The following is a 25,801-nucleotide window of genomic DNA, read 5'->3' as shown; positions in this document are numbered from 1 at the left end:
CAGAGCGCTCCTCCCCGACCCGACCAGCCCCACCAGCCCCACCAGCCCAGCATCCATACTCCTGCCTCAGTCCCCCTTTCATTGGGAGTTAAGCGGTCCTGTAATCAGTGCGTCCATCAGCGCCCCGCAGCAACACCGCCCATTTAAAACAGATGCGCACCTTCAGTAGTGGCATGTGTGCGTTTTTTTTCCTGCTAAGTGCTTATTCATTACTAAAAAAGCGACACGTATGCAATTACGTTCACTTAAAAATAAAAAATTATGTTAATTAATGTACCTTCTCACACACACACACACACACACACACACACACACACACACACACACACACACACACACACACACACACACACACACACACACACACTCCAATTGCAAAAAAAAAAAAAAGATTGAACAATATTGTTTCACAGTTCCAGGAAATGCGTCACCAATCTCCGATGACGTCACGACGTAGCGGCCGGCTCTTTTCCTGGTTGACGAGCCAGGCTGAGGCTGAGGCTGTGTCGGCTCCAGGCTGCACTGCCTCCATTCACTCAGCGTACCCGGGGTCAACAACACCAAGCCGCACCTTACCTGTTAACTAACACCGGGCTGGGTTTGGTGACTTTTCCCCGCCGCTGTGCTTGTTGAGAGTCGGAGGTTCGAGCCAGCCGCTTATTCGTTAGCAGACATGGAGACACATGGCAACTCGCACAAGAAGCCGAAGCTCAGCAACGCCGCCGAGAGCTGGGTGAGTTTCCTCTTCTTTCACCATCTTGTTGTCCCCCTTTCCTTCCTCCCCAAACACTTCGGTTTATTGCTTTACCAGTGTGGTCAACTAAGGGACATGTTGGCAGAGCCCATCGCTTCCTTCATTGGCACAGTGGACACCGGCTACTGTTAAAGCTAACAGGAGAGACCAGCTAACTACTTACTGGCTCGTATCAATGACGAGCTTTGTGCTTTTACACTTTCTGCACTCGTGGCAACGTTACTCGTAGCAGTTGCAACATTTCTGTCGCCAAAGTGGGACTGATGCTCGAGACGTCTGTCCTTTCCTCTTGGACAAATTCGGCCTTTACTTTGTTAGTTATTATCTGACATATTTACACAACCGGACTTTACTGTATAACTGTAATATTCCACCCCAGTATAGTGTACTTTATGGATCACTTATTTAATAGTCGATTATTATAGTTTTATTTGTCAATGTATCTTAATATCTTTACCTGCCTGTCAAGTCTGTCCTTTAAAGGGGCACAATTAGGCAGCTCTGCGGAGACAGTCCAGCTCACACAGACACAGCAGATTCTGAATGCAGCTCATATGATCCAATGTTCAAATGAAGGGAAAACCAAGAAAAAGCTGGATTTGGGGCATTAACCTTTGAATACAACATTCTTTGACCAACAAGACCCACGTGAAAGTGTTGGAAAGCTGTATAATATGATCCCCATAACTATATCTTGCCCTCACTTGAATGTTGTGGAGTTTTCGTTTTGTCTTACATGTTTTTGCGTCCATCCAGCTTCTGCACCACTTTATCCTGTGCAGGGTCAAGGGAGCCAATCTAAGCTATCTATAGGAGAGGGCAGGGCACACCGGGTCAGGTCACCCGGCCATCACAGGGCCAGCACAGAGAGACAGATAACCTCACAGTCACATTCACACCGATGGGAAATTTAGGGTCACTAACTTCATATGCTTACAGAACATGCAGACTCCACACACAAAGGCCCGGACAAATTTTGAACGCTTGATGTCAAATTAATTTGTATTTCATGTGGAAATGACTCTGATTACCTACTTACTCTACCGATCAGCCCTATTGAATTCATTTCTCTAGTTTTAGCAGGTCATTTTGTATTTAGTATATTTTTTAATTTCTTAAGCCCTGCACTTTTTGTTGTGTTTACTCTTTAATCTGCCGTTTATCAATATTGACTGAGGACAGATTTAATACGTTATTTACTGGTTTCTGACACGAGTACACTTTCCTGCAGCACATCATGTAGGTATTGGCTGTTGTCCTGGTGTATAGTCTTCATTAAAAGATGGTGGTTCCCTTCATGTCTTGGCTCATTGTTTCTCCTACGTAGAATGCAGAAAACAAGCCCTGCTTGTTCCGACAGGTGATATCATATGACACTCCCTGTACACTATTTACTCAGAGCGGCTGTCCTTGTGGTGTGACTTGCCGTGTTTATGTAATCAATTTCATCATAAAATACAGAGAATTCTGCAAAAATGAGAATCTCTATGATTAAAAATACATTCGAGGAGCACTTCAGTTTTGTGCAAGTGACATTTGATGATTGGGTGCAGGCAGGTAATGATCTACGGAGCAACCAGCCTCAAGGGGGCGATCAAGATATTCCTACTTTTTTTGTGGGACTGTAGCTCTGTACTTAAATCTGAATAGATCCAATACTTGTACCAAGTAAGGTGGCTTGGATGAAGTGGAGCAGAGTGTGAACATCTGACACTGGAGGGGCCTCCTGTGGGAGGTTGTCTATTTTGGAAATTTCTGCAGAGGTTGCACTGCTGGTCTTTGGTTTTTAATTCAACAAGGGCTGTCGTCTCCACTGTTGTTTTAATCTATCTGTACGTTTATATACCAGACAGCAGAAGACATTTGCTACAGTCGTCGGTGTCGCTGCTAAATGAAAAAAAACCCCACAGGTTTTAAGATTTATCCTTCATACAGAACAGTACAAATATATCTTAAATGATGTGAAAGATGTTTTAAAATATTTTTCTTGTGAGATAAACGTTAGGTTAAGTGTGATAACTTTTGTCCGTTTTTCTTGAATTTGTAATATTGGTGCAGTAGTGGGCTGAATATTGAGGATATGCTTCTTTTTTTATTATTTTTTATTTTTTTTTTTTAGGGAATGCAACGGGCAACTAATGTCACCTATCAAGCTCATCATGTCAGCAGGAAAAAGCGTGGGCAGGTTGTGGGTACCAGGGGAGGATTCAGAGGATGCACCGTCTGGCTCACTGGTAAGTTATGACATGTTACTAAAATACAAGTATATTGTGGCTTTAATTAACTCATTTAGGTAATTTCATAGTTCCATTACTTCCAGCTTTCTTATCTCCAACATGCCATTGTTTCTCTAAGCTGGAAAGCTGGCATGTCAGACCCTACTTATGTATTTTCTGATGTATTTGAAGGTTTCTCTGGTGCGGGGAAGACCACGGTGAGCATGGCTCTGGAGGAGTACCTTGTGTGTCATGGTATCCCCTGCTACAGCCTAGACGGGGACAACATCCGTCAGGGGCTGAACAAAAACCTGGGCTTCAGCCCAGAGGACCGTGAGGAGAACATCAGACGCATTGCTGAGGTTGCCCGGCTTTTCGCTGATGCTGGGCTGGTCTGCATTGCCAGCTTCATCTCCCCCTACAGCAGGGTGAGTGGCTCTGTAAAGACGGCGTCAGCAGGGAAACGACAGAAGCAGATGCTCAGTCTGTTAAAGTGCAGTCCAGGAGAGATTGTAAACCAAAGTCTGTCTGGATTTAAACTGCTTTGTTTCAGACTAGTTAGTTAGCTTCCAAAGCCGATCTTGTGTGTTAATGATGGCCGAGTTAATTATTGTTTTAGGAGCTCTTTTGTCGTCTTTTTGAATATTTTATAAATTTGCTTTGTATTGCTTCATATAGTATTTATTTATTTGTTTTTGTATTTTTTGCTCAGGTTAAGTGATACATTGTTTATCGAGTAGACTTAGATAATACTATGGCCACCTGAAGTTTATTTAGGTAGCTGGCAGGCAGAGGACCAGCATGCACCGGGGCGGGCCTATGGTTTTTCACCAGAGCAAGACAGGCAGCAGGAAACAATGGCTTCTTTGTTTGCTTTCTTGAGGTGAAGCAAAATAAGAGGCAACTCTGGCTTTGTGTGGACAGTAATCTTTTGCCTGCGTAAACCAGTTACCCTTGTTGTGTCGGTGGCCTTTTGATGTTTGAAGTTTAACTTCGTTTAAAGTCAAATGGCCACTTCAATTGTAATTGATCGTCTTCCCAGTGAAACTGTCATTGCCAACTGCTGGAACTGCCACTCTCCTGACTACTATTGTGTCCTATTGAGCAAAAGCTTCTGCTGCCATCCTAATGTCCATGAACTGCTGCTTCACTCTAGTTGGTAGAACCCAAGTACCACTTGACTGTCTTACTGCTGTCATTCTGTTTCCATCCTAGTAAAGCCATTATTGAAGCCAGCCCCACCAATACATCATCATGCAAAATGTTTGTACACAAGTCGAACTAGTGAGGGCAGTAGATTTTAATGAGGGCACAAGACACTGTATCCCTCTTTTAGAGACGGACACTTTTCAAATGTGAAGTTTTAATATTAAGAAGAAGAAGAAAAGTCATACTTAAACTTCGGGATTTTACCAATGGCATTTGTTTTTACCTTCACTGTCTGACTGTCTTACTCTTTAAGATTACCTGCGATTAAATCATTTTTAAGAACCACATGGTGCTTGGTCATCCTCTCTCAGGATCGCCTCAATGCCAGGAAGATCCACGAGGCTGCAGGTCTGCCTTTCTTTGAGGTTTTCGTGGATGCTCCGCTGGACGTATGCGAACAGAGGGATGTGAAGGGGCTCTACAAGAGAGCCAGAGCGGGGGAGATAAGAGGTAGACTACAATTTATGTCTCTTTATTTTATCTTTACAGTGTGATTAAAACTTGAAGCAGTCGTCTTTAACCTTCAGACCAGCGGAGAGTGGCTCGTAATGCATTTTACTCTCAGGGTTTGTGCTGAATTGAAAAAGTGTGCAGTTTGGATTGTAATTGATTCCAAGTTTGTGTTCAGCCACTGTCGCGAAGCAGACGAGCAACAGTTTGAGCTGTCTGCTCTGTGCTAGTGATCTGTTGTATGTCACATCCTCAAATGGTTCTCATCAACAATCAAACTGAAGTGTCTCTGGTCAAGGAAGCACTTTGTAGTGCAACACAGTTGGTTTTGTATCGTCTCCATAGAGTAGATTCACTTTTTAGCTTTCTTTTCATCCTATTGCTAGTTTGATGCACTTTACTTTAAATGTCCACTTCAAAATTTTAACACTTGTAATGGAATTATTTATTCCTGTTAAATATTTGTGAATTGTTTTAAATGGCCACTTTTGTTTGTCTTCTACATGAGTGGCTGATGTAGTTAACATTTGTGTTTAATACGCATAGGGTACAAAAATAATTACTACTTGCATAGTTTACAACCACAATGACTAAGCAACTATAGATTTTAGATTTGCATTTCAAAACTATATGATAATTGTGGCATTTTGTGGTGGTTTAAAGATAATTTGGTCAACCCATTGCTCTGGCGTTTTTGTATTTTCAAGCGAAGAAAACCCAAATAAACCAAAAAAACTCCCCATTTGATCAGGTTTCACTGGCATCGACTCAGGGTATGAGAAACCTGAGGCTCCAGAGCTGGTGCTGAAGACCGACTCATGCAGTGTGAATGAGTGCATACAGCAGCTTATTGATCTGCTTCAAGAAAGGGTAAGAAATTAAAAGTGTTTTTCTTTTCAGTCGTTAGTTGTTTTCATTGCGCCCTTAGTTCATAAGTGGCGTTGTTGCTGCTTTTTTTTTTTTCCTCTCTCTTGGCCACTAGGGGGCAGGCATGCATCTGATTTGCATAGCTGTTGCTGCCTCTGTGTTCATCCTTTCATTAAGGCTACTGTGAAATGTAAACATTTGTCAGCGTCTCAAAAATACAAACTTTTATTGTATTTCTGATTTATTTGTTCTAAATATTGTGCTTTTGTTTTTGCAGGATATAGTTCCTGTTGATGCCTCTTATGAAGTGAAAGAGTTGTACGTGCAGGAGAACAAGCTTGACCTGGCAAAGGCAGACGCAGCGACGCTTCCTGCTGTACAGATCGGAAAGGTGATCATCTTTTAGCAAGGCATGCTAGATCTGATGATAATGTTCACATATATTGTGTCCTGAGCTTGTACTTGGCTTCTGATTATCCACTGATACAGCTATGATCTGTATATATCTACTGATCTATTGATTTGAACCTTGTATTGTTGATCGGGAATTGATCTGCCCTGTGTGTCTGTGCCCTCCTCAGGTGGACATGCAGTGGGTGCAAGTGTTGGCTGAAGGCTGGGCCACTCCTCTGAACGGCTTCATGAGGGAGAGAGAGTTTTTGCAGTGTCTTCATTTTGACTGTCTGCTGGATGGTAAGGAACCGAGTAAAATCGTTTTGTTTAGTTTTTTCTCACAGACGATTCCTTAAAAATGTTACTGTCAAAAGATCAACACTAGGTGGAGCTAAGTACTCACAAATTGAATCAGATCGACACGCTTTTCTGTTGGTTGGGACATTATAGTGTATTTATTAGTACTTCACTACCATTTCTTCCTTAAAATCTACTCAAAGGTTTATAAGGCAAAATCAATAATCTTTAAATTTTTCCTTCCAATGATGTGTCAGTCAACCTGTTCCTGATTGCTTATCTTTGGTTAACTCCCCTGAGCTTCAAGTCCCTTGTTAATCTAAATTGGATAAAGTAGTATAGAAGATGGCTAGATGTGTTAATTATAAACGTTACCTTGTTCCTTCATGCTTTCTCTCCTACTTTATTTTGAAATACAAGAAAAAAAGAAGTTACATGTGCTGAATCCCCATGAGTAAGAACTTCATGTAATCCCTTAGTTTGACGTAATTGACGGCTCATCTAAAGTAATAGTAACTAATAAAGTTACTTGTGTGGCTGATCAACATGCAGAGTTCTTGAATAAAAGGTCCTATCACGTTATTACCACGTTGCCCCCTGCAGTCACTAATGCTCAGTATCAGAATAATCAGTCACTTATATTATGTAATCACTGTCAATCTAATTATTGTTATCTGTTAAATATTACCGTCAAGCTATTTTTTATATACACTGAAAGTAAGTTTATATAACACAGGGATGAAAGCAATACAATCTTGTCTTCTTTTTTCAGCAGTTAAATGTAACAAATGAAGAATAAAACCATCAAAGTTACACAACCGTTTACTGATGATATCTATACACGTAGCCATGATTCACTTCCTTGTTAAGTCACAGAGGAAGAAGCTTTTGTATTGATTGACATTCCACACTGCCGTTTGTCTATTTTCACTTCCTTCCAGACAGTAAAGCATTGATCGCCCACACCGTGATGCTAAAGTGAGTTGGGGGGCGTAAAACTGCATGTTTCACTAATCAAATAGCCAGCAAAAATAAACAGAAAGCCAAAATCGAAGATTGCGTCTCCTCCGTTCAGACGTTTGGCAGCTTTACATTTGCGCCTTATTGGAAGCAGCTGTGCGCTCACCGCTGTGACAGGGGGGGGGACCAGGCGAGGGTCCGGGCTGAGGAGGGGGGCCGCAGCAGTCGGCCTCCCCTCCTGTCTTCACTGTGTTCAATCTGATGTGATGTGAAAAGCGTGCTGCTTTCTGGGTTTTCATCAACCTGGACGGCAAATTGAATTCACCGAGAGCTCGCTGTCATGACACGTATCACATCATGAAAGAAGAAAAGGTCAACCTCCAGTGTAGCGCAACCGAAACTTTCTTTTCTTACCTCTAAAACTGGAGCCGTAAAGACTCACGGCTGCCTGTGGTTTTGCTGTATATTCCATATTTAGCCTGAAAGTATATAACATAAATCTGTACAAGGAAGGTTAAGCTGATGTCTTGCACAGACATCATCTGCACATGCCGCAACCTGTGTTTTAATGCCTCATCTTAATTCCATATGCATCACAGCAAGACAAATCCTATTTATTTTGAGATAATTAGAACTGATTATTAAGTTGGAATGGATTTTTTTTAAATAATGTAAAAGTGGAAAGTTGCTCTAAGATTGTTCTGCAATACATGTACCGGTAGTCGAAATCCAACACTGCTCATTAATATTCTAATGTGTAGTTCTGTGCTTTGATGCCATTTGAGCAGCAATTACAGCTCAGAATCCCTTTGTTGAATTATTACAGTAAATTATTATAAAAGCTCTCCACTCTGTATTTCTGACTGACTTGACAACACCTTGTCTTCTCGTCCCGTAGGTGGTGTTATCAACCTCTCGGTGCCCGTTGTGCTGCCGGTGGCAACTGCCGATAAAGAGCGTCTGGATGGAGTGACAGCGATGGCTCTCGTGTATGAAGGCAGACGAGTGGCCATCCTACGCAACCCCGAGTTTTATGAACACCGAAAAGAAGAGCGCTGCGCCCGGCAGTGGGGCACCACCTGCAAGGACCACCCCTACATCAAGGTGAGTGTCTGAGATGACGAGCGCCAGCGTGGGGCTGCTGTTAATAAATACCGTAAACAGAAATGAATTAAAACCAGCTTTTAGCAATGGAATAGCTCCTCCCTGTCCTTTTTGGAGCTCTTGTTCTGATGCTTGTAGCCTTCAATACTCGGAAAAGTGCTTTCCTCGAGGGAGGTAGGAGGAGAGACTGTGTGCTGGGTAACTGGTGTCCGGTGTAGGTGGTACAATCAACATTTCCCACAGCTATTGATGACTGTAAATGCTGTTATGAATATCCTCATCAGGAGTGTATGATCATGTGATATAATGTCATCAAATTATACTGCTCGGCATCTGGTCATAAGGATTGGTTTTTATGCTGGCGCATCAAATTTCTTGAGAAACGTCAAGAAATAGTCTCTTTTTGGATGACAGGAGATGTGAAGAGAGCAGGAGAAAAATCTGAAGATTATATCAATAAAAACTTGTAAAAAAAAATTGAGACGGGAGTTTCGTTGATTGAAAACGGGTTTTTGTATCGTTTTGTACTTCTCCCAAAGCTGATAATAAGCTCCTTAGTCCTCTCTTTAAGGAGAGACAGACTGTTTCAGTGACACCACATGTTTATGTTCCTCACTTCATCCCTATAAGCCTCCTCAGTGTTATTAGTAATAAGTCCAGTAACTGTTGTGTCATCTGTGAATTTCACAATGCTGTCAGTTAGATATTTTGCAACACAGTGATCTGCGTCCAGAGTCACAGCAGAGGACTGAAACAGCCAAGTTACAGCACATTATATATACAGCTATATATTGCAAGAGCATTGTATAAAATATAATTCCAGAGTAACTCAGGGTAGCAAGGTGCTGATGCCAATACTGGGTTACCATGAGTGATGGTAGAGTACACATTGGACAAATCACGCGTACTGTATTTGTAACAATATTTAATTGTAAGAATTTTACTGAAACAAAAAATGCATTTAAGGCACATAACAACATGTTATTACCAATATGCCGAATGAGCACTTGAATGAGCATTTGTTTGTTACATGTGGAAGTGCCTTTTCCACCCGTTATTTAGAAAAAGTCAAATAAAAAGCTGTATTTAACAGTAACACAAGACACATGGCCCTTCCAAGTCCATCTGTAATATGTGAAGGTAACTATCTGTTGTACTTTCACCACCTCCTGTCTGGATCAATCACAAACAAATACAAAAGGCTGGAACAGCTTTTCCAGTTTGGCCTTTCCTACCTTGGCTGCATTGTTACAGTTTGTACCTAATTTATATAGCAATTGTCTATAACATTAGCATTTATTATTGAAAAGGGGAGCTTTTAACATCTGGGGATCTAGAAAAGCTCACCTGACTCAGTGTTCAGGGTTTGAGCATAATAAGACCTTATTAAAATATAATTCACTTCATGTTTTTCCAGACTCTGAAATGTTGTTATTTGCAAAGAAAAGTAAGCACAGTTTCAAAATGACTGCAATTGTGACCTACTACCTGGTGCAAACTACAGTGAAATGCACCACGGAAAGAAGAAATAGTTTTTCTGCATACTTTTCATTTGAATTTTGTCGCAACTAAAAATACAGCAAATTATTTAGTTTTGTCCTTTTTCAGCTGTCCAAATCTGCACTTATTTAGCTGGAGTGATACTTGGAAGAAAGTCAAAAAATTTTTGTTCATTAATTCAGTTGTCTTTTTGTTTTGTTTTTAAATATTACCAAAGTTAATTATCTGTGAATAGAAATACATAGAACATGCAATTCATACTACTATTCAACTCTAATTTTAGTTTATTTCATGTAAAACAGCCGTTCTTATTGTTTGGGCCTGCTGTATTTAAGAGAGATAAAGTGGTGCGTCACCTTGTGAGGAGGAGTTTAAGTGTCCGTTATTCTTTTTTGTTGTTTGTTGCTGGTAAAAGTGATGAAAAATAATAGTTACATTTGGAGTAAAAAATCTCCTCTGTGAACTGTCTATAGCTGATTGGGTAAACTTCCATTACTGTATGTTCGGGGTCGTCAGAGCAATGGTACTCCTAGCTCAACGTTTACTCCGCTTGGGACGCACCGTAAAACGTTTGAGAACCACTGCTTTAAAACAAAGCCCTGTGTTGCCCCTTAAAGTCAGAGCTTTCATATCCAGTGGTCGTTGTCGATAAAGGTCATTTCATGTGTTTTGTTTAAGCCAAAGTGAGCCCAGACATTAGATGTAAAGTGTACCGTGGGGATCTCTTAGTGTAACATTTCGCACACTGCTATCCGTCATTACCACACTGTAAACTTCCTCTTTTCCAGCCAGTTAACTGTCGTATAAGTTAACCCTCATTCATTTAAAAAGTGTCGCTGTGGGAAGATGTGAAATATTGACTTAGGAAGGTCGACTGTTCAACGCCTTCTTTTATTAATAAAATATTGATGTTGGCCTCGGTTGGTCAAATTATGTATTAATGCAAGGCAGGAGGACATTTGTTGCCTGTCACCAATTGGCACCAATGTGATGGCTCTTTATTTCTCCATGGACATTTTTTGGAGACCCCAAATGGTCAAACAGAGCATGTATGTTCGCGTTGAACCTTTCCTCTTATCTTATCCAAGTAGACGTTTAATCTTCCGTTCACATATGTGAGGGAGGTAGATTGTGTCTGTTGGTCTCTTCAAAGAATGTGACTGTTAAGGATCTTTCATGACCCTCATCAGGCCAGCAGTGGACAGGTTGGATCAATCAGCCCGTGGAAAACAAAACTACAAAAAGATTTTGAAAACATCTCACATCAGAGCCAAATGGATATTGATCACATCACGTAGACACCTCTGCTGCTGACAGACTTCACATTTTCAGATGCAGTTTGCCAGATCAAACTGAAATCAGCCTATTTGTAAAGTGTGGATATCAAAGAGCATTCGCATGATAAATTACATGACAATGAATAAGTGACATGAATGGGTTTATTTCTTCTTTAACTTCAGTGTTCCACTTTTTTCTTTTTTCTTTTTGTCTCGTTTGAGGTTTTTCTGTTCCTCAGTTAGAGAGCTGTGCCTCTTTTACTGCCATGTGTCTGGAAAATTGCAGCTTTATCACACCATTTGTTGTTGTTTTTTTGTTTTGGTTTTTTTGCTTGAAGAGAGCAGAGATGGCGTAAAATATCAATTTTACCAAAGGTTTAGAACCAAATACATTTCTTTTATGGTCATACACACAGTCTCTGTTTCTATGTGTTTACCCTATGATTCATTATTTAAATTAACACCAGCTTTATTTCTCTTACAATGACTATTTCACTTGCATGATTTTGTGCCTCAAAGTCTGAAGTAATTTCCCGTAAACAAACAGAAACAAGGAATTTTTTATTTTACAAGTTTATCCTTCTCTGAAATGTGTTTTCTGGATTGATTATGATGTAACCTGTTCCCTAACTATCTTGAGAAACTACAACTGTTCATGTCGGAGCTGATGGGAATAATGTATCACGGATCCATATATTTTTTTATGTAATACTTTGATGTACAGGAAGTAGATAATATAAAAATTAAACAGCTATTGATTTTTTTTAATTCAGTCATAGTCTATTCTTACAATTTAAACTAGCATGACGTTAAACCATACAGAAATGTATGTAAAGTTGTAATATTAACAATATGATTCACTTAAAAAGGAAAAACAAAATAAAGTTTCAGCCCCAAAAAATATTTTATTCCAAAAGTGTACCTTTAAGTGTTGCTACCACTTTAATACACAATAGTTGTAATAGTTGAAGTTAATTAAGAACGCAACAGGATATTTCAGTTTGTAAATATTATTTTGACTTTGTGTCATTCTTTTTTTCACCTTTGGGCCTACGGCGTATGTTGTGATTTAGAAGCACGACCCTGGTGAAAATAGTGAGCAGCATCTGCAGAGCTCCAGTCTGTCTGTCCCAGAGTGCGATGTGATAAACACCCTGCATGTGAAAGCAAACTGCCTCCCTGGATCCAGCACTGATAGAACACAGATCCCAGCTGGACCTTTCACGTTGCTTATGGAAAGACTGAATAGGTGGAGGAGTGGAGCGTTTCTCACAGTCTGTCAGGACGCCCAGTGTAATCACTTGATCTTTTTGGTCCACCCTCGTGTTGCAGGTGTTATATTTGGATGCGGCGCCTCTTGCTCAGTCTCCACCGAAATGAGTTTGAGATTGTACCACTCGGCTGCCAGCTTCCACCTTTCCGCTCACCCCGCCCTTCTCCAAATATACCCAGGGATTGTTTCCATCTGTCTCCTTTCGACCGCCGCGGGGCTCAGGTGGACGCGGCGCTGTGGCCAGATAATGTCCTGAGATGATCCTGCACAGCCGGTGGAAAGCGACATTGGACCGTTGGTGGAACAGAATTAATCTGCCTGGTCTTAGCGAGAAAGATGGCTGTCAGGCTTCCTTTTCCTTTTTGTTTTTTTTTTTGGGGGGGGGGGATTTCCTGTGTGAACTTAACAGAGCAGAGTTGCTGAGAAAAGTTGCCTCTCTGGCTAATTTTAAACCTCATTGTTTTCAGGATTAGTGCAGTTGCTCAGCCACTCGTGCCTTGGCAAAGGTTCAAGACAAAACCAAGAGTAACCTTTGTGGTATTTAGTGATTTCACTCCCTTGGGTCCAGCAGAGTGTAACCCTTGTTGGCTCTTTTTAAATCTCTTTGCTGAAGGAGAAGCGGAGTGTCAGACAGCAGCTGTGTCAGCTCAGTTGGCAGTCATTTTCAATTTTAGTATGCACCTTTTTTTATTTTATTTTTTTTATTTGCCTCACTCGGAAACTGTCGGAAGATGCATTATAAACTGCAAGTTTCTTGACTTTGAATCGTAAGTCATCCCCCGATGACTCGTCGGTGCAGGCTTTTGTACTGTGTCCTCTGTATCTCTGCAACCGTGCTCCTCGGTCTGCCTCAGCCAAACGTGTGATCAGCCTCCTCTGATTAAGGATTCTCTCATTAAAAGAGTGCGCATGTATATAAGTGTGTGATTAACTCGCTGCACCGGAGCCAGTCTGTCAGCACACTTCTGCACCGACAGCTACAACATTTTGATCCTGTCCCTTTCCAGCCAGGAACAAGCTGCTTCCTTTAACACATTGTTAATCCACTTTTTCCTGTTTACCTGTCTGTCAGTCAGAGGGCAGACCCCTTTACTGGAGGCCATGCCATGGCAGCAGTTTATTTTGCTCATGCCCTTTTCACATGTGAAGTGGAAACGGGGCACTTAAAATAGTTAAGCAAAGCACATGCGTACATGTGGGTCTCTGATTTAGTCTTAGACATCATATTTTCCATTCACTCTTCAGGGAAATAAATTGACTTGCCTTCACCGTTGATCTGTCCAAAGAATGAGCGTGCTCATCATCTTTCATGATTCTTATCAGGCCAAAAGTAGACGGGTTGGATGAACCGGAGTGTGGGGGGAAACAAATCACCAGGGAGTCATGAAAACATCTCGCAACAGAGCCAACTAGTTATTGATCACATTGCAAAGACACCTTTCCTGCTGACAGCCCTCTGATCTTTATGCATAGTTTGCCAACCGAGACAGAAATCAGTCTGTTTGTCAAGTATAAAAATCAAAGGGCATTTGCATGATAAATTGCACCTCAACAAACTAAGTGACAGAGATGGATTTTTCTTTCATATCAACTCCCAAATGATCTGCTTTTATTTTATTTGTGGCCTTCTTTCGTGGTTTCCCAGTCAATGCTTGAGCTGTGCTTCTCTTACAGCCCGGTCTGGAGAAATTTGTCACTTTGTATCACAGTAACATCACACAGACCAGCGCTTTCAGAAACTCTAGCTGTGGTCTCAAGGGTGCCACGGGAAGCAGGCGAAAGATATTGCCTGAAACAATAGCAGCCTTTGCCTGGATCCTGCGCACTCTGGTGACATTGTTGGAGGAAGCTCACAAGGGGAAAATTTCACTCCGATGTGGTCATGAGCTCATCAGCAGGTTTCATTTTGGAATACAATCTGATTTTGTCTCTGCACTGTTACTGACATTAGCAATTGTGACCAAATGCAGAAGGCCGGGCACGCCAGGGTTTTGTCGGCTGTTTAACGACGTATCCAGGGTTTGATTTATGCTGCCGTGTCCCTGTTGCAACTGGGTAATAACTCGGGGGTTTTAGTGGAATTCATGCTGGCCTGCTTCCAGCACGGTGAGGTTTTTAAGGACGGTGGTGTCTTTAGTCTGGATTATATCTGAGGTGTGTTCACTGTCGTGATCACTGTGGCTCCGTTTCAGATGGTGATGGAAAGTGGGGATTGGCTGGTAGGAGGAGACCTGCAGGTCCTAGACAGGATCTATTGGAACGACGGACTGGACCAGTACCGTCTCACTCCCACTGACCTCAAACAGAAGTTTAAAGAAATGAATGCAGGTATGCTGGCAATGTTTGGGTTGTAGTTTCTGTTTTGTCCAATAGAAATTAGTAATGAAGAAAAAAAAAAAAAAAAAGACAAACGTCAAGAGTAGATAAGAAGAACTTTAGGTAGTTTGCTCTATTTGATCCTGTTGCACTTTATTTAGACTTGACTTGAAATACTGAGTGTGTTGCTGTGATTCAACCTTTGAGACACAGAAGTTTGGCCTTTAACAGCTTGATTGTGGACACTGCTTCTTTTCTTCTGTTCTCACAGACGGACAAAGAGACGTTTGGTCTCGGTTTAACAAGTCGTCCTCTTTCTTTCACTTAGATGCCGTTTTCGCCTTCCAGCTCCGCAACCCCGTCCACAATGGCCATGCTCTTCTTATGCAAGACACCCATAAACGTCTCATCGAGCGAGGTTACCGCCGGCCCGTCCTGCTCCTCCACCCACTGGGAGGGTGGACCAAAGACGACGACGTGCCGCTGCCCTGGAGGATGAAGCAGCACGCCGCCGTTCTGGAAGAGGGCGTCCTCAACCCAGACAACACCATAGTTGCCATTTTCCCCTCACCAATGATGTATGCTGGGCCAACTGAGGTAAATATTATCAGAAATGTAGTATTTGCAGACACGGTTTGTGTTAATGGCTTCTTCTTTTTTTTTTTGCGAACTTGCAGAACACAACTGTGAATTGTAACAAAAAGCATTGTCAAATACTTTGTTTCAAATAGTGACAAATGGCAGGAGAGGAATTTTTGATTCCTCTGAGACTTTCTGTTCACCGTTTTCATCCCAGAAACAAACTCCTCCATGTGACTGGACATAGCTGTGTGGATGGGAATCTTTTAGTCTTTCACTTATGATAATAGGAAAGTAATGCTGGAAATTATTGCAAGCAGACAGTGAATTTTCTCCATTCGTAAAACTGAATGGGACTTTTTTTGAAGGCCACATACAGCCCCAGGAGTAAAAACTTCTCTCTGGTCATTTAGAAACCTCTTCTAGCCTCAGTCTGAATGCCAAATGAAGACTTCAGCTCCAACCATAAATGATGGAACTGGTCATGTACTGAAACATGTTTCAATACAATCTGCAAATGACATGGCCACCGATCTAAAGAAGCCAGTGTTCGTAGGAATAGCAGCTGTTTAGTATTAACGCGTGAATCTAGAAATGATATAAAATGGGGAAGAAAAGTGCACCAATGCTGAAGTGACGACAATCTCCAAAGGAGCTGTGTTTCTCTGAAATGTGGAATGGAGCAGCAGTGTTTTGTGTTTTCAGGCTTCACTAATCTTTCACCTATCCTACACTGTTATCAGTTGTTTTTGGGTTTTGATGAGTTGCTCTGCAGAGCACATGTTGTTGTTGTTGCTAGGTTGTCTCGTTTGCAGCTTTATTCACATGATTACAATTTACCAGACCGGAATATCTGAATTTGTTGCCAAATGTTCTGAAAGTTTATCCTCTCATGACTATTTGTGGTAATCTAAAATTCCCCTTCCTGTTCATCATCTTTACTTTAACGGTCTCAAGATGAAAGTCCTGCCGAACCTCACTGGTATAGTGAGGCAACGTTTCTCTAACTTCCCACTGCTCGGTTTTACAACTGTGAGAGCGATGGACCGCTGTGTGACTGCTCTGAAAGCTCGACTAGTGGCAGGCGGCTACATGTTGGTGAAGCAGCATAGTACGCAATCAAACACTAATGGTTTTAACCGACTAATAGCTGTGGTGCCGGCCAACGTGTAATTGGTTAGCCTGCTACTCAAGCCAACACCAGTTACAGTATTATCATCAACTTGCAATCTCAAGACCAGCGCCTCTGTTTGTGAATCACTTGCAGGCAGAACCGTGTTTCCTCTACAGCTGCAATTACTATTCTCTCCTCCTCGCCTGCAGGTTCAGTGGCACTGCAGAGCCCGGATGGTGGCCGGTGCCAACTTCTACATTGTGGGTCGTGATCCCGCAGGCATGCCGCACCCAGACACAGGAAAGGACCTGTACGAGCCCACTCACGGCGCCAAGGTCCTCACCATGGCTCCGGGCCTCATCACGCTGGAGATTGTACCATTTAAGGTCGCTGCTTACAACAAGGTCAAAAAGGCGATGGACTTTTATGACCCGAAAAAGTAAGTCTTCCCTTTTGTTTCTTTCTCATTATTCAAAAGCACGCTCCACTTTGTTTACTGCTGGATTCTTATTTGTTAGTGGAGGATGGTTTGACGGGCTTAGTAAAATTTGTTTGGACTTTTTCCCCTCATGTTTAGACCAGTCAGAGTGAAGACTTTATAAGCAGAAATTATATTTTGGAAGAAGTTTCTCATGAGACTTGTTATGGTTTCCTTTTGGGGGAAAATACTGCTACAGTTTGCTGGGCAATGATATAGTTGGTTGACATGATTTTATTTGTATAATGATAAATATATTAATAAATCATAATTGGTATTTTGTGTGAAAGCCGTGACTGTGAAAAGATGAATTGTATGCAAAGTGAAATTTGTTCCCAAAATGTAAAAAATCTTTTGAATTCGACCACCAACGTAATTCTCCCAGAGGGACCGTTTGTGGTACAGCCAGCAGTAAAATATACATGAAAGAAAACATCATTCATACAGTACACACGCTGACACATCTATGGACAGTTGTTCAGCAGGCCAGTTGAGGTTGGAATAAAAGAATTCTTGTGCCTGTTGGATCTGAAAGTAGGGAAACCGAACCGACAACCTGACGGTAACAAGTGAAACGGTAAATCGCTGCGTCGGTCGGGATTGGCTGAACTTTTTTCAAAGTTCTCATCTCGTGTAAATCTTTAAGGTTGTTGAGTGGGTGATCTGAAATTTTGCAGCAGGTTTTCACGACACTCTGGCGTCTGTTTTTGAGCGCGAGTGACCCGTAACAACAGACAAAGGAAAACATAAGGAGAAAGTCGATAAAACAACATTAAAACCTTCTCAAAGGCTAAATTTCCCGGACACATTTCATCGTTATGCAGGTAATGGATCGTTTGTCGACGTTGCTCACTCATGCTAAATTAAAACACAAGCATACTTGTAGATTTATCTTGCAATTAATACCGTTAAACCAATTATAACGGGTGGCTTAAGCAGAAAGGATGTTTTTAAAGTGGTTTCTCATTAGGCATATCATTCTTCCACAACGTCTCTTTGATCCAGTTTCTTTCTTTCTTTCTTTTCTATCTGCAGCACAATACCCAGCCAAGAATAACGCCAATTGTTTTTCTTTATTATGGAGTTAAAAGGTTTTTTTGGATTAGTGTAAGCTTTGATGTTGCTCAAAATTACAGAAACCTGCCATTAATTAAAGTCTGAGTAGGGACACAGCACAAGATGACTAACTAAAATCCTGCAATTTCTTTGCCTTTTTTTTTTTCCCTTCTCTGCCGGGGTTATGCAATTGCCGCTGCGCTCAGCCAGCAATGTGAAAATAAAATGTGGCCAGACTAATCAAAAGATTTGCTTTGTTTTCCATGTTGCATACTTGTGACGTGAAGCCTGAAGTGAACCGCTCATCAGGGACATTTGGTTCTCGCCTGAAAAGAAGCAATAGGGCCGCTGGAAATGGTACCGTTTGAAAATATCCCCCAACATTTTTTTTTAATCTATTCTTGGCTTTGAAGTGGCACGACGAGCTGAGCCCCGCGTTGCAGTTTTCAGAGAGAAAACCTCTGTTTTCTGTTAAATGTCACCAATTTCACAGTTGGATTAAAGGTTTATTTATCATCAGAGGGCAGAGCATTAAAATTGGATTGTATTGTGGACCCAGGGTTTGCCAGCGTAGACGATTGTTGAGAAGGTTTAATATGTGAGATAGAAAACAAAGTGAATAAAAAGCCCCAAGCAAATGAAAATTGAATTGTAGCATTAGAATATAGTATTAAAAACTATACAAAGTACTGAACAGGCTCAATTTCAGTCAGTCGGCTAATCACATGATATGCTCTGTAGTTATTTGTAATATAATTTCACACAGATTTCACCAGGTCAAGGAATCACAACCTCTAAAGTAGAGTCACACGTTTTAATTCAGGAGCCACATGCAGCAACAACTTTAAATACTCATAACTACAAATCTTCCCTTCGTTCCCGTGTAAAGTAGTATGGGTGCATTTATTTATTTATTTTTAATTCTTTATTTTCAAAAAGTGGTGAAGTACAACAGGTTGTAATAAGACAAGTCATCACATTATCCACTTTTCTTTTTCCTTTTTTTACAAAAAAAATAAATAAAAAGTATGGGTGCATTTTTATTTTTTTATTTTTTTATTATTTTTTTTACAGTTGCAACAGTCTAAATTTCCTTTTTAATAAGTGCAATCTGAAATCGTCTTTGTTGATGCTCTTCAGACTGATGAACAAAAGTCACGTCACTTCTCAGGTCTCCGTGGATTTCTGCAGACAAACCCATTCTAGAACTATGAATTTGTTCATGTAATTTTGTTAGCTGTAAGGTTGGGAGCTTTAACTGCAGAATCTTGCTTCAATCAGCTGTTCAGCACTTTGGTCTTAGCCACCGTTGCTCGGAAACACAAATAATCAGATTGAAGGCGAATCTGAATAGAATCTCTACTCCTGTGTGATTTAGATTTGACCTTTCGACTGAAATGAAGCCGTCGGAGGAGGTGGGTTATGATCCGATCTGAGTCCATGTAGATTCTGAACAAGGAGAAAGTTTCTTGGGTTTTTCAGTTTTAAACGAACGTTAAAAGACGCACGACGAACTTGATTAGTCTAACAAATCCATCTTTGGTTCTGGCGGGCTTCCCAGTAATACAGCTGGATGTGGGATTATGTCCACATGTCACAAATGTTGAATGCCGCAGTGCAAAGCATTATTGGGAGTTTTCTTCTCACCCGTTGACCATGAATTTTAAACTGTTGCTATAAAAAAAAAAAAAAAGACAAAAAAAATTAAAGTCCAATGTGTATTCTGATTTCATGTTTCATTTTAATGCTAATACCACCAGGAACATTAAAGATTGCTGGATTTCCTGAAGCTTGCAGCGGTCCGTCAGTCACATTTTTGGTATTTGATCTTCTCAAACACATTTTCCAGCTTTCTGTCGCAATACGAACACTCAGCTTCGTCGCAGTGACCCGCCGTCTTCCTCTGAAGAGTAATGGCTCCGATCACACTGAGCTGTTTCCAATTTGGCACAGTATCGAAATGCTCTTAGAAGATTTGGCCTGGAGCTCCTTCACCTTACATCGAGAGTCTGTGAAGTCGTCGTCGGCTTCTTCTTTGCAGATTCTTCACGTTTCGAAGCCACAAGATGCGCCCTTTCATGTGATAACAATTAGAACTATTACTCCTGGAAAGCTCGCCTTTGAACCTCTCTGGATGTGAGCTTGGTGCCGGTCAGCGTGAAGGTCTGCTAAAAAGATGCTTTAACTGTTTTGATTATCCTGTCGGTAATTTGAAGTCAAAAATAGTGACGGTTTGATGAACCTGTGTGGACGTGGTCAGTATCGATCTCATGATGAAGGCTGTGCTTGGCTGCTTACGTCAGATGAAGTTTTTCATAAGCAGGTTGAACAGACAGTGCAGTGAAAAGACATCAGTGATTTAAATGTCATGAAGTTATTTATATCAAATAAATTCATAAATATAAAAATGCCTACAAGGAGAGTTTAGTTGGATTATTGGAAAGCCTTTCTTCTTTGTTCTAGAAGGAAGTTAAACCGTGAGGAAGAATACTTTTTCTTCTTTTCTCCAGTTTCTCCCAAGTATCTAAAACACTATGAACTCTTTCTATTGCTTTTTTCATTTTTTTGTGATTTTCTTTCTTCGTTTTTTTATTTATTTTTTTATTTTTTTAGTTTAAATTGTGCTTTGTAGCTTTTTTGACGACAGTTTGTCTGCACTGTCATAGTAGTAATAATATGGTAGTATTGGAGGTTTTTTGGTGGTACTGTAGCAGCATTCTGTTGTCTAGGGCTCCCCAGAATATGGTATATTAGTATATTTATAATATAAGTCAGCGGAGCAGCCAAGCAACAACAAAAAGTTTTGTACAGAAAAATTCAGTACTTTGCTATTTTGTGTCTCGATGATGGATTCTCATTAATAGGATGTGTTCTTTTATAGGAGGTTCTGTTTCATCAGCATAGAGCCTCTTGACATGCACCACCAAGTGCTTGTAATTTGACCCCAGTGTCATTGCTCTGCCAGTTAATGTGCAGAATCTGGAACGAATAAAGTCAGTTGTTTGGACTGATTCTTCATCGCTAAATTAATTACTGCAAGAGACGTCATCAGTTGACAGCAGATTGTGTCAAGAAATATCTATTAGGTCCTGTTTAGTGTGAGTTATTTGGTTTGTTAAAGATTATCATTGGAATCGAGGCAATTAATTTAGCCGCAGAAACATTAAACAGATCGTTCATCTTCTTTACAAGTTTAATCGAACTGGTTGCCAGGATCTGAGTGTGGGTGGAGGTAGAGTACACCGTCTCTCTGTGTTCTCACTTTATCGGACCGACAGTCTCACATACTCGGGTTTACATCCGTAGGCGCTTCAGATACAAATGAGCCTCCAAAGCGTGTTTTTGGACTGTGGAAGAAAACCTGAGAAACCCAAAGCATCCACAGGGAGACAACACACAGACTGCTCACCTCTCCACCACTGTATCGCCCTCCAACTGATGGTACACGATGGAAATACTAGTCAATTCTTCAATATCAAATTCTCACTTGGGACATATTTTTTTTGCCATTATTAAGTTTCTTGATTATTTTTGTTTTTCCTCTTTTTCTTTTGGCCCATCGGGAGCTGCCATTGACACCCTGACTTGGATAAAATAGTGTAAATGATGAATGGATGGTGGATAAATAGCAAAAGAAATGTTTCTCAATGAGTTTATTTTGGACATTTGTCATTTAAGCATCAGTCATTACTCAAATAGAAAAAAATATTTGTGCTGCGTGTATATTTCTGGAAAAAACTAAACGGTTATGATTCAAACAACTTTGACCAGTAGATTATAACATTTGACATTGTGAGCGAGCCTTGGTATTCTACGCCCCCCCATCCTCATGCAGCCTCAACTGAAGTCCATAATGAACAACTTTTCTCTCACCCCCTCCGATACGTCCTGGTGAGCCTCTTAAAGGAATTTCCCTCTGGGATTACCGTAATTTCCAGACAAAAGGCTGCTACTTTTTTCACAAGCTTTGAACCCTGTGGCCTGAACAATGAGGGTTAATGAGCTTCGTGCTGCTGATACATGGGTGATGCGTTCAGGTGCATCACATAATCCGACCTTTCTTCTTCTTATATATATATTTTTTTTTTATTTGGTGGGTGCAGTTTATATTCAGGTGTGCTCAACAGTCTGGAAAGTACGGTAATAAAGTATTTCTATTCTATTCTATTCTATTCTGTCAGCTCTCAGATGGTTTGGCTCAGTCCAACTTCTCTCATCAGGTTGTTTTTGGCCACAACCGCCAAATGTGTTCACTGGTCTGCTCGGCAGCAAAACACTATTACCTGGTGTTAATTTTGATGCAGGTGGGAATTGACTTGACTCTAAATGCGTGTTGCTTTTCATTTGAGGTGTTTGAACAATCAGTTCAATCAGAAATGTGGACATTAAGCAACAGTCTGATGGTATGTCAGTGTTTTGCTGCAAAGCTTGTTTCCACTGACCCAAAGTTGCCAAAAAACAGCAGTTACTGCTGCTTTAAAACTTGTAATCATTGGATAAACCAATGTTGATTTTGGCGACTCATGTTGGTTGCAACATGGTGTGCCATAGAGCAGTCTGTTGTAAAAAAAAAAAAAAAAAAAAAAGATTGCAGCCATATACAATAAATCTGAGCGCTCCATGCTGACAGCTGCTCCGGCTTCACTTTCCAACCGCCACTGCTGTGACATGCTGCTGCTTGCTGGATTGTGACATTATCTCTCCTGCCGCAGAGCGATCTCCAAGGATTTTCTCCCTGTGAAAAATGTCCGCCACGTGAAATGTAAATCATTCGTGCGCTGCGCATACGTAAACAATCACCAGGCACCATTTCACAGGGTGGGAAGTGTCACCAGACGGCATTATGAAAGCTTCATAGTGTTTGCAGAAATCTTTCATCCATCTGATTGTAAATGGAGCTGCTGCCTTTATCGGCTTGTATCCGACACGCTGTTGATCAGCATCACGTCGCTGATCGCAACCCGCCCGTTACTCAAAACCCTTCTCGCTTTCTTGCCCCTTTTTTTTCTTTTAATTGCAGCCATCAAGATTACGATTTCATCTCGGGCACGCGCATGCGTCGGATGGCCCGCGAGGGAGAAAACCCCCCCAACGGCTTCATGGCACAGAAGGCCTGGGAGGTGCTGAAAGAATACTATCAGTCCAAGGAGAAGGCATAAGTCTGGAATGTGGACGGAGGAGACAAACACCAGAAAACATGGGAACACGGAGGTTTCTACCAATGTTACAAATGATGAATGTGGGGACCATTCACTGACTTTTATCCGCAAAAAAAAAAAAAACATCCTCACTCTGGCTTCTGTCACTTTAACGCTAAAGTGTCATTCACACGACTTGTTTTTAGTCCCGTCACATTTGTATTTTAGCTGTATTTTCTTTCATTTAACCAAACTTACTGATCTTGAACTATAATCTGAGAGGTTCTTATTGCATTTAAAGAATGAACTTAAATGTTTTCCGAGTAGATGTGCGTGTTTTTTCCACTAACTTAATGACCCGTCTGTTCCGATATCTTGTGTGTGAAGAAAATCTAAAGATCAAGTCTCGTAGTGAAGTGTATGAACGGCGCTGTTGACCAGTGCTTTAATAATCTGGAGTGAGTGTGTCGATAATGTCCAAATAATAAACAAAGAAGCCGCTTGAGTCCATCTAACACACTTTTCAGTCGGCTCTGACTGAGTTGCTTTGACTTGTAAGTGGCTGCGGAAAATTTGGTGTGCAGATGTGTTTGAAGTAAAAGTTGAGTGCCTTGATCTTCAGAAAGTCATTTCACTGGATTGTCTTGTTAGAATTTGGAAACGCACACACCTGCTTACTAACCACCTGTTGTTGACATTAAATATGTTTTTACTGAAATATGCAACTCTAAGCTTACTTATTTTTCTCATAAATTAATCTTATTTTACTTTTTTTTTCTGTCTTAACATTCTTTTTTTTTTAAAAATTTGTTTAAACTGTTGTGCATGTAGTTTTTGTGTTTTAACCCTGCTCAGCCTTGGTGTTTTGTTACTTTTACTTCCATGGGTTGCTAATATTTTCCATGTGGTTACTTCATTTGTAAGAGTTTGCCTGTATCATCAGATGGACGGGAGTTTTCTGGGATCAGATTTGTAATCCTACTTGTCCAATAAATGTATTTAGCAAAAACAATGATTTGCTTACTTCTTTTTCTGATGTTTTTTTTCCACACAAAGTCAAAGGTATGTGTCTGTTTTTGTCAATTGAATTATGGATTTATAATCTGTCTAATTAAATAAAAAAATTCATAATTGGATCGTTCACTCGCTAAAGTTACAACAGTTTTGCTCAGTCATCGAGATGAATCCCTCTCCAGAGTCCTATTCTCCAGCTTTAGAAGTACTGCCTGTTGGGACCTTTGGCCTCGCGGTCGGTCAATCAGCTTTATATGCAATGAGACGGCCCTTGGAGTGACCCCAATCAGACTTGAACATACTGTATACAAAGTGCTGCAGCTGGCTCCCAGATGCAGGGAATGTGGAACATGCAGGTTTGAATCTGGACTTTGAGGAGTTGCTCTGTCAGAAATACCGTGGATATTTCACCTAATCCAACTCTTCAATGTAATGAGGAGACCTTCCAGCTGCGCTTTTTCAATTAACCTTTCATCAGATCTTGTAGTGGTGGTCAAACTTTGACCTCCAGCAGCCTCGTGAGAATAGCTATATTCAAAATGGAAAACCAATTTCGGTTGTCGGTTATTTGTGTAATGCATTTACCGGTTACCACCTCGGTAACGTCTTGACGTTAGTTGCAGACTACACAGTGTGTTTGACATTAGGAATTCATAACTCATTTGCTTAATATGACTTTAACTCAGACGTTTTTAACATTTCTAAGTGGTTTCGCTGTGTTCCTGTGTCCAGGAACGATACCAAAGGTGCCAAAAGAATTTGTCTGTTTCCCTCCAGAACTGTATTAAAAAGAAAAGTTTAAAATGGAGGATCTCTTTGGTGGGATTGTTTTTTTTTGTGGTTTTTTTCAGATGCAGAGCCTAACAGCCTTTTGAAAAGATGGTGCTCGCTTATAGTGTATAGTATATGTATGTATATATATATATATACACACAGAGTATATCTCCTTTTCAAAAAAACTAATGCGCTCGACTTGTAGAGACAGATAAGTGTTTCCTTTTGTAATAATTCAGTTGGAAGAAACTTTATGAACCAATTTTTTCTGAAGGGGCGTGATTTTTATTTGCAGTCACAAGCGAGACAATGTGTTTATCTCAGTACCATGCAAATATAAGGTTTCTGTGTTTTTCGTGTAAGACACCCATCACCAAGTCATTGTACTGGCAGAAATATTAAGTAAGCCCTTTGGTGAAGGTGGTGTCATGACTCATGAGATATTACATGTCGATATTCTGAGAATCTGGCAGAGCTGAAGCAATACTGTCATAAAAGAAAATGTCCAAAATTCCTTCAATTGACCAGTTCTTATATCAAGGGTTACATTTATTTCCTGCAGCAATGTGGCTGCGTTCAGGAAAAGCATGACATATTAGATTTGTTTCTGTGGCATTGGGGAAAAGCACATTGTGTTTCTCGACACTGGTGACAGAAGATTTAGATCAGATCAACTTTTGATCGATTCATGCAGAAAACGACATCAACAGTGTGCTTGCAGACTTTTTGCACGGAACATAAATTACACACACAACCAAGCAATTACAACTTGCAACATCACACCAAACTGTGAGTAAGATAGAGAACAAGTCTTGCGAAGCTCTGGAAGTGTTTGTTTGGAATGATGGCAAAGCTCACCCCAGCACTGGAGACCACTGCATGGGCTGAGGAACACTTCCAGGAAATGTTTGTTTACAACATTCAAAATAAACTCTTTATTTCTCCTGCAGCACCAACATTATCTCGAGTGGCTTCAATCGCCTCTGTTGCATCGTGGACGCAACCACACTTGAACCCACGTTCGGAGGTTGT

At 40.8% G+C, this 25,801-nt stretch overlaps 1 protein-coding gene across 1 annotated transcript; it reads left to right on the top strand.

Annotated features, from left to right (window-relative positions):
• Positions 1 to 453: 453 nt before the first annotated feature.
• On the top strand, positions 454 to 24,117 carry papss1 (3'-phosphoadenosine 5'-phosphosulfate synthase 1). The gene is made up of 12 exons (XM_080464204.1): positions 454 to 733; positions 2,874 to 2,988; positions 3,163 to 3,398; positions 4,491 to 4,629; positions 5,381 to 5,499; positions 5,774 to 5,887; positions 6,078 to 6,189; positions 8,045 to 8,250; positions 14,493 to 14,628; positions 14,945 to 15,213; positions 16,519 to 16,748; positions 22,864 to 24,117. The coding sequence occupies exons 1-12, from the start codon at positions 674 to 676 to the stop codon at positions 23,000 to 23,002; spliced, it is 1,875 nt and encodes a 624-aa protein (XP_080320330.1). The 5' UTR covers positions 454 to 673; the 3' UTR covers positions 23,003 to 24,117.
• The last annotated feature ends 1,684 nt before the right edge of the window (positions 24,118 to 25,801 follow it).

This window comes from Lipophrys pholis, assembly GCF_963383615.2.
Source record: "Lipophrys pholis genome assembly, chromosome: 5".
Lineage (NCBI taxonomy): Eukaryota > Metazoa > Chordata > Actinopteri > Blenniiformes > Blenniidae > Lipophrys > Lipophrys pholis.
This window is presented reverse-complemented; position numbering and strand designations above follow the sequence as displayed.

Bases quoted from the DNA above. Each gene is read 5' to 3' on its own strand.
- papss1 (XM_080464204.1), top strand. From the start codon at position 674: ATGGAGACACATGGCAACTCGCACAAGAAGCCGAAGCTCAGCAACGCC. The intron at 5,888-6,077 runs GTGATCATCTTT...TGCCCTCCTCAG, and splicing joins CTGCTGTACAGATCGGAAAG to GTGGACATGCAGTGGGTGCA. The intron at 14,629-14,944 runs GTATGCTGGCAA...TCTTTCACTTAG, and splicing joins GTTTAAAGAAATGAATGCAG to ATGCCGTTTTCGCCTTCCAG.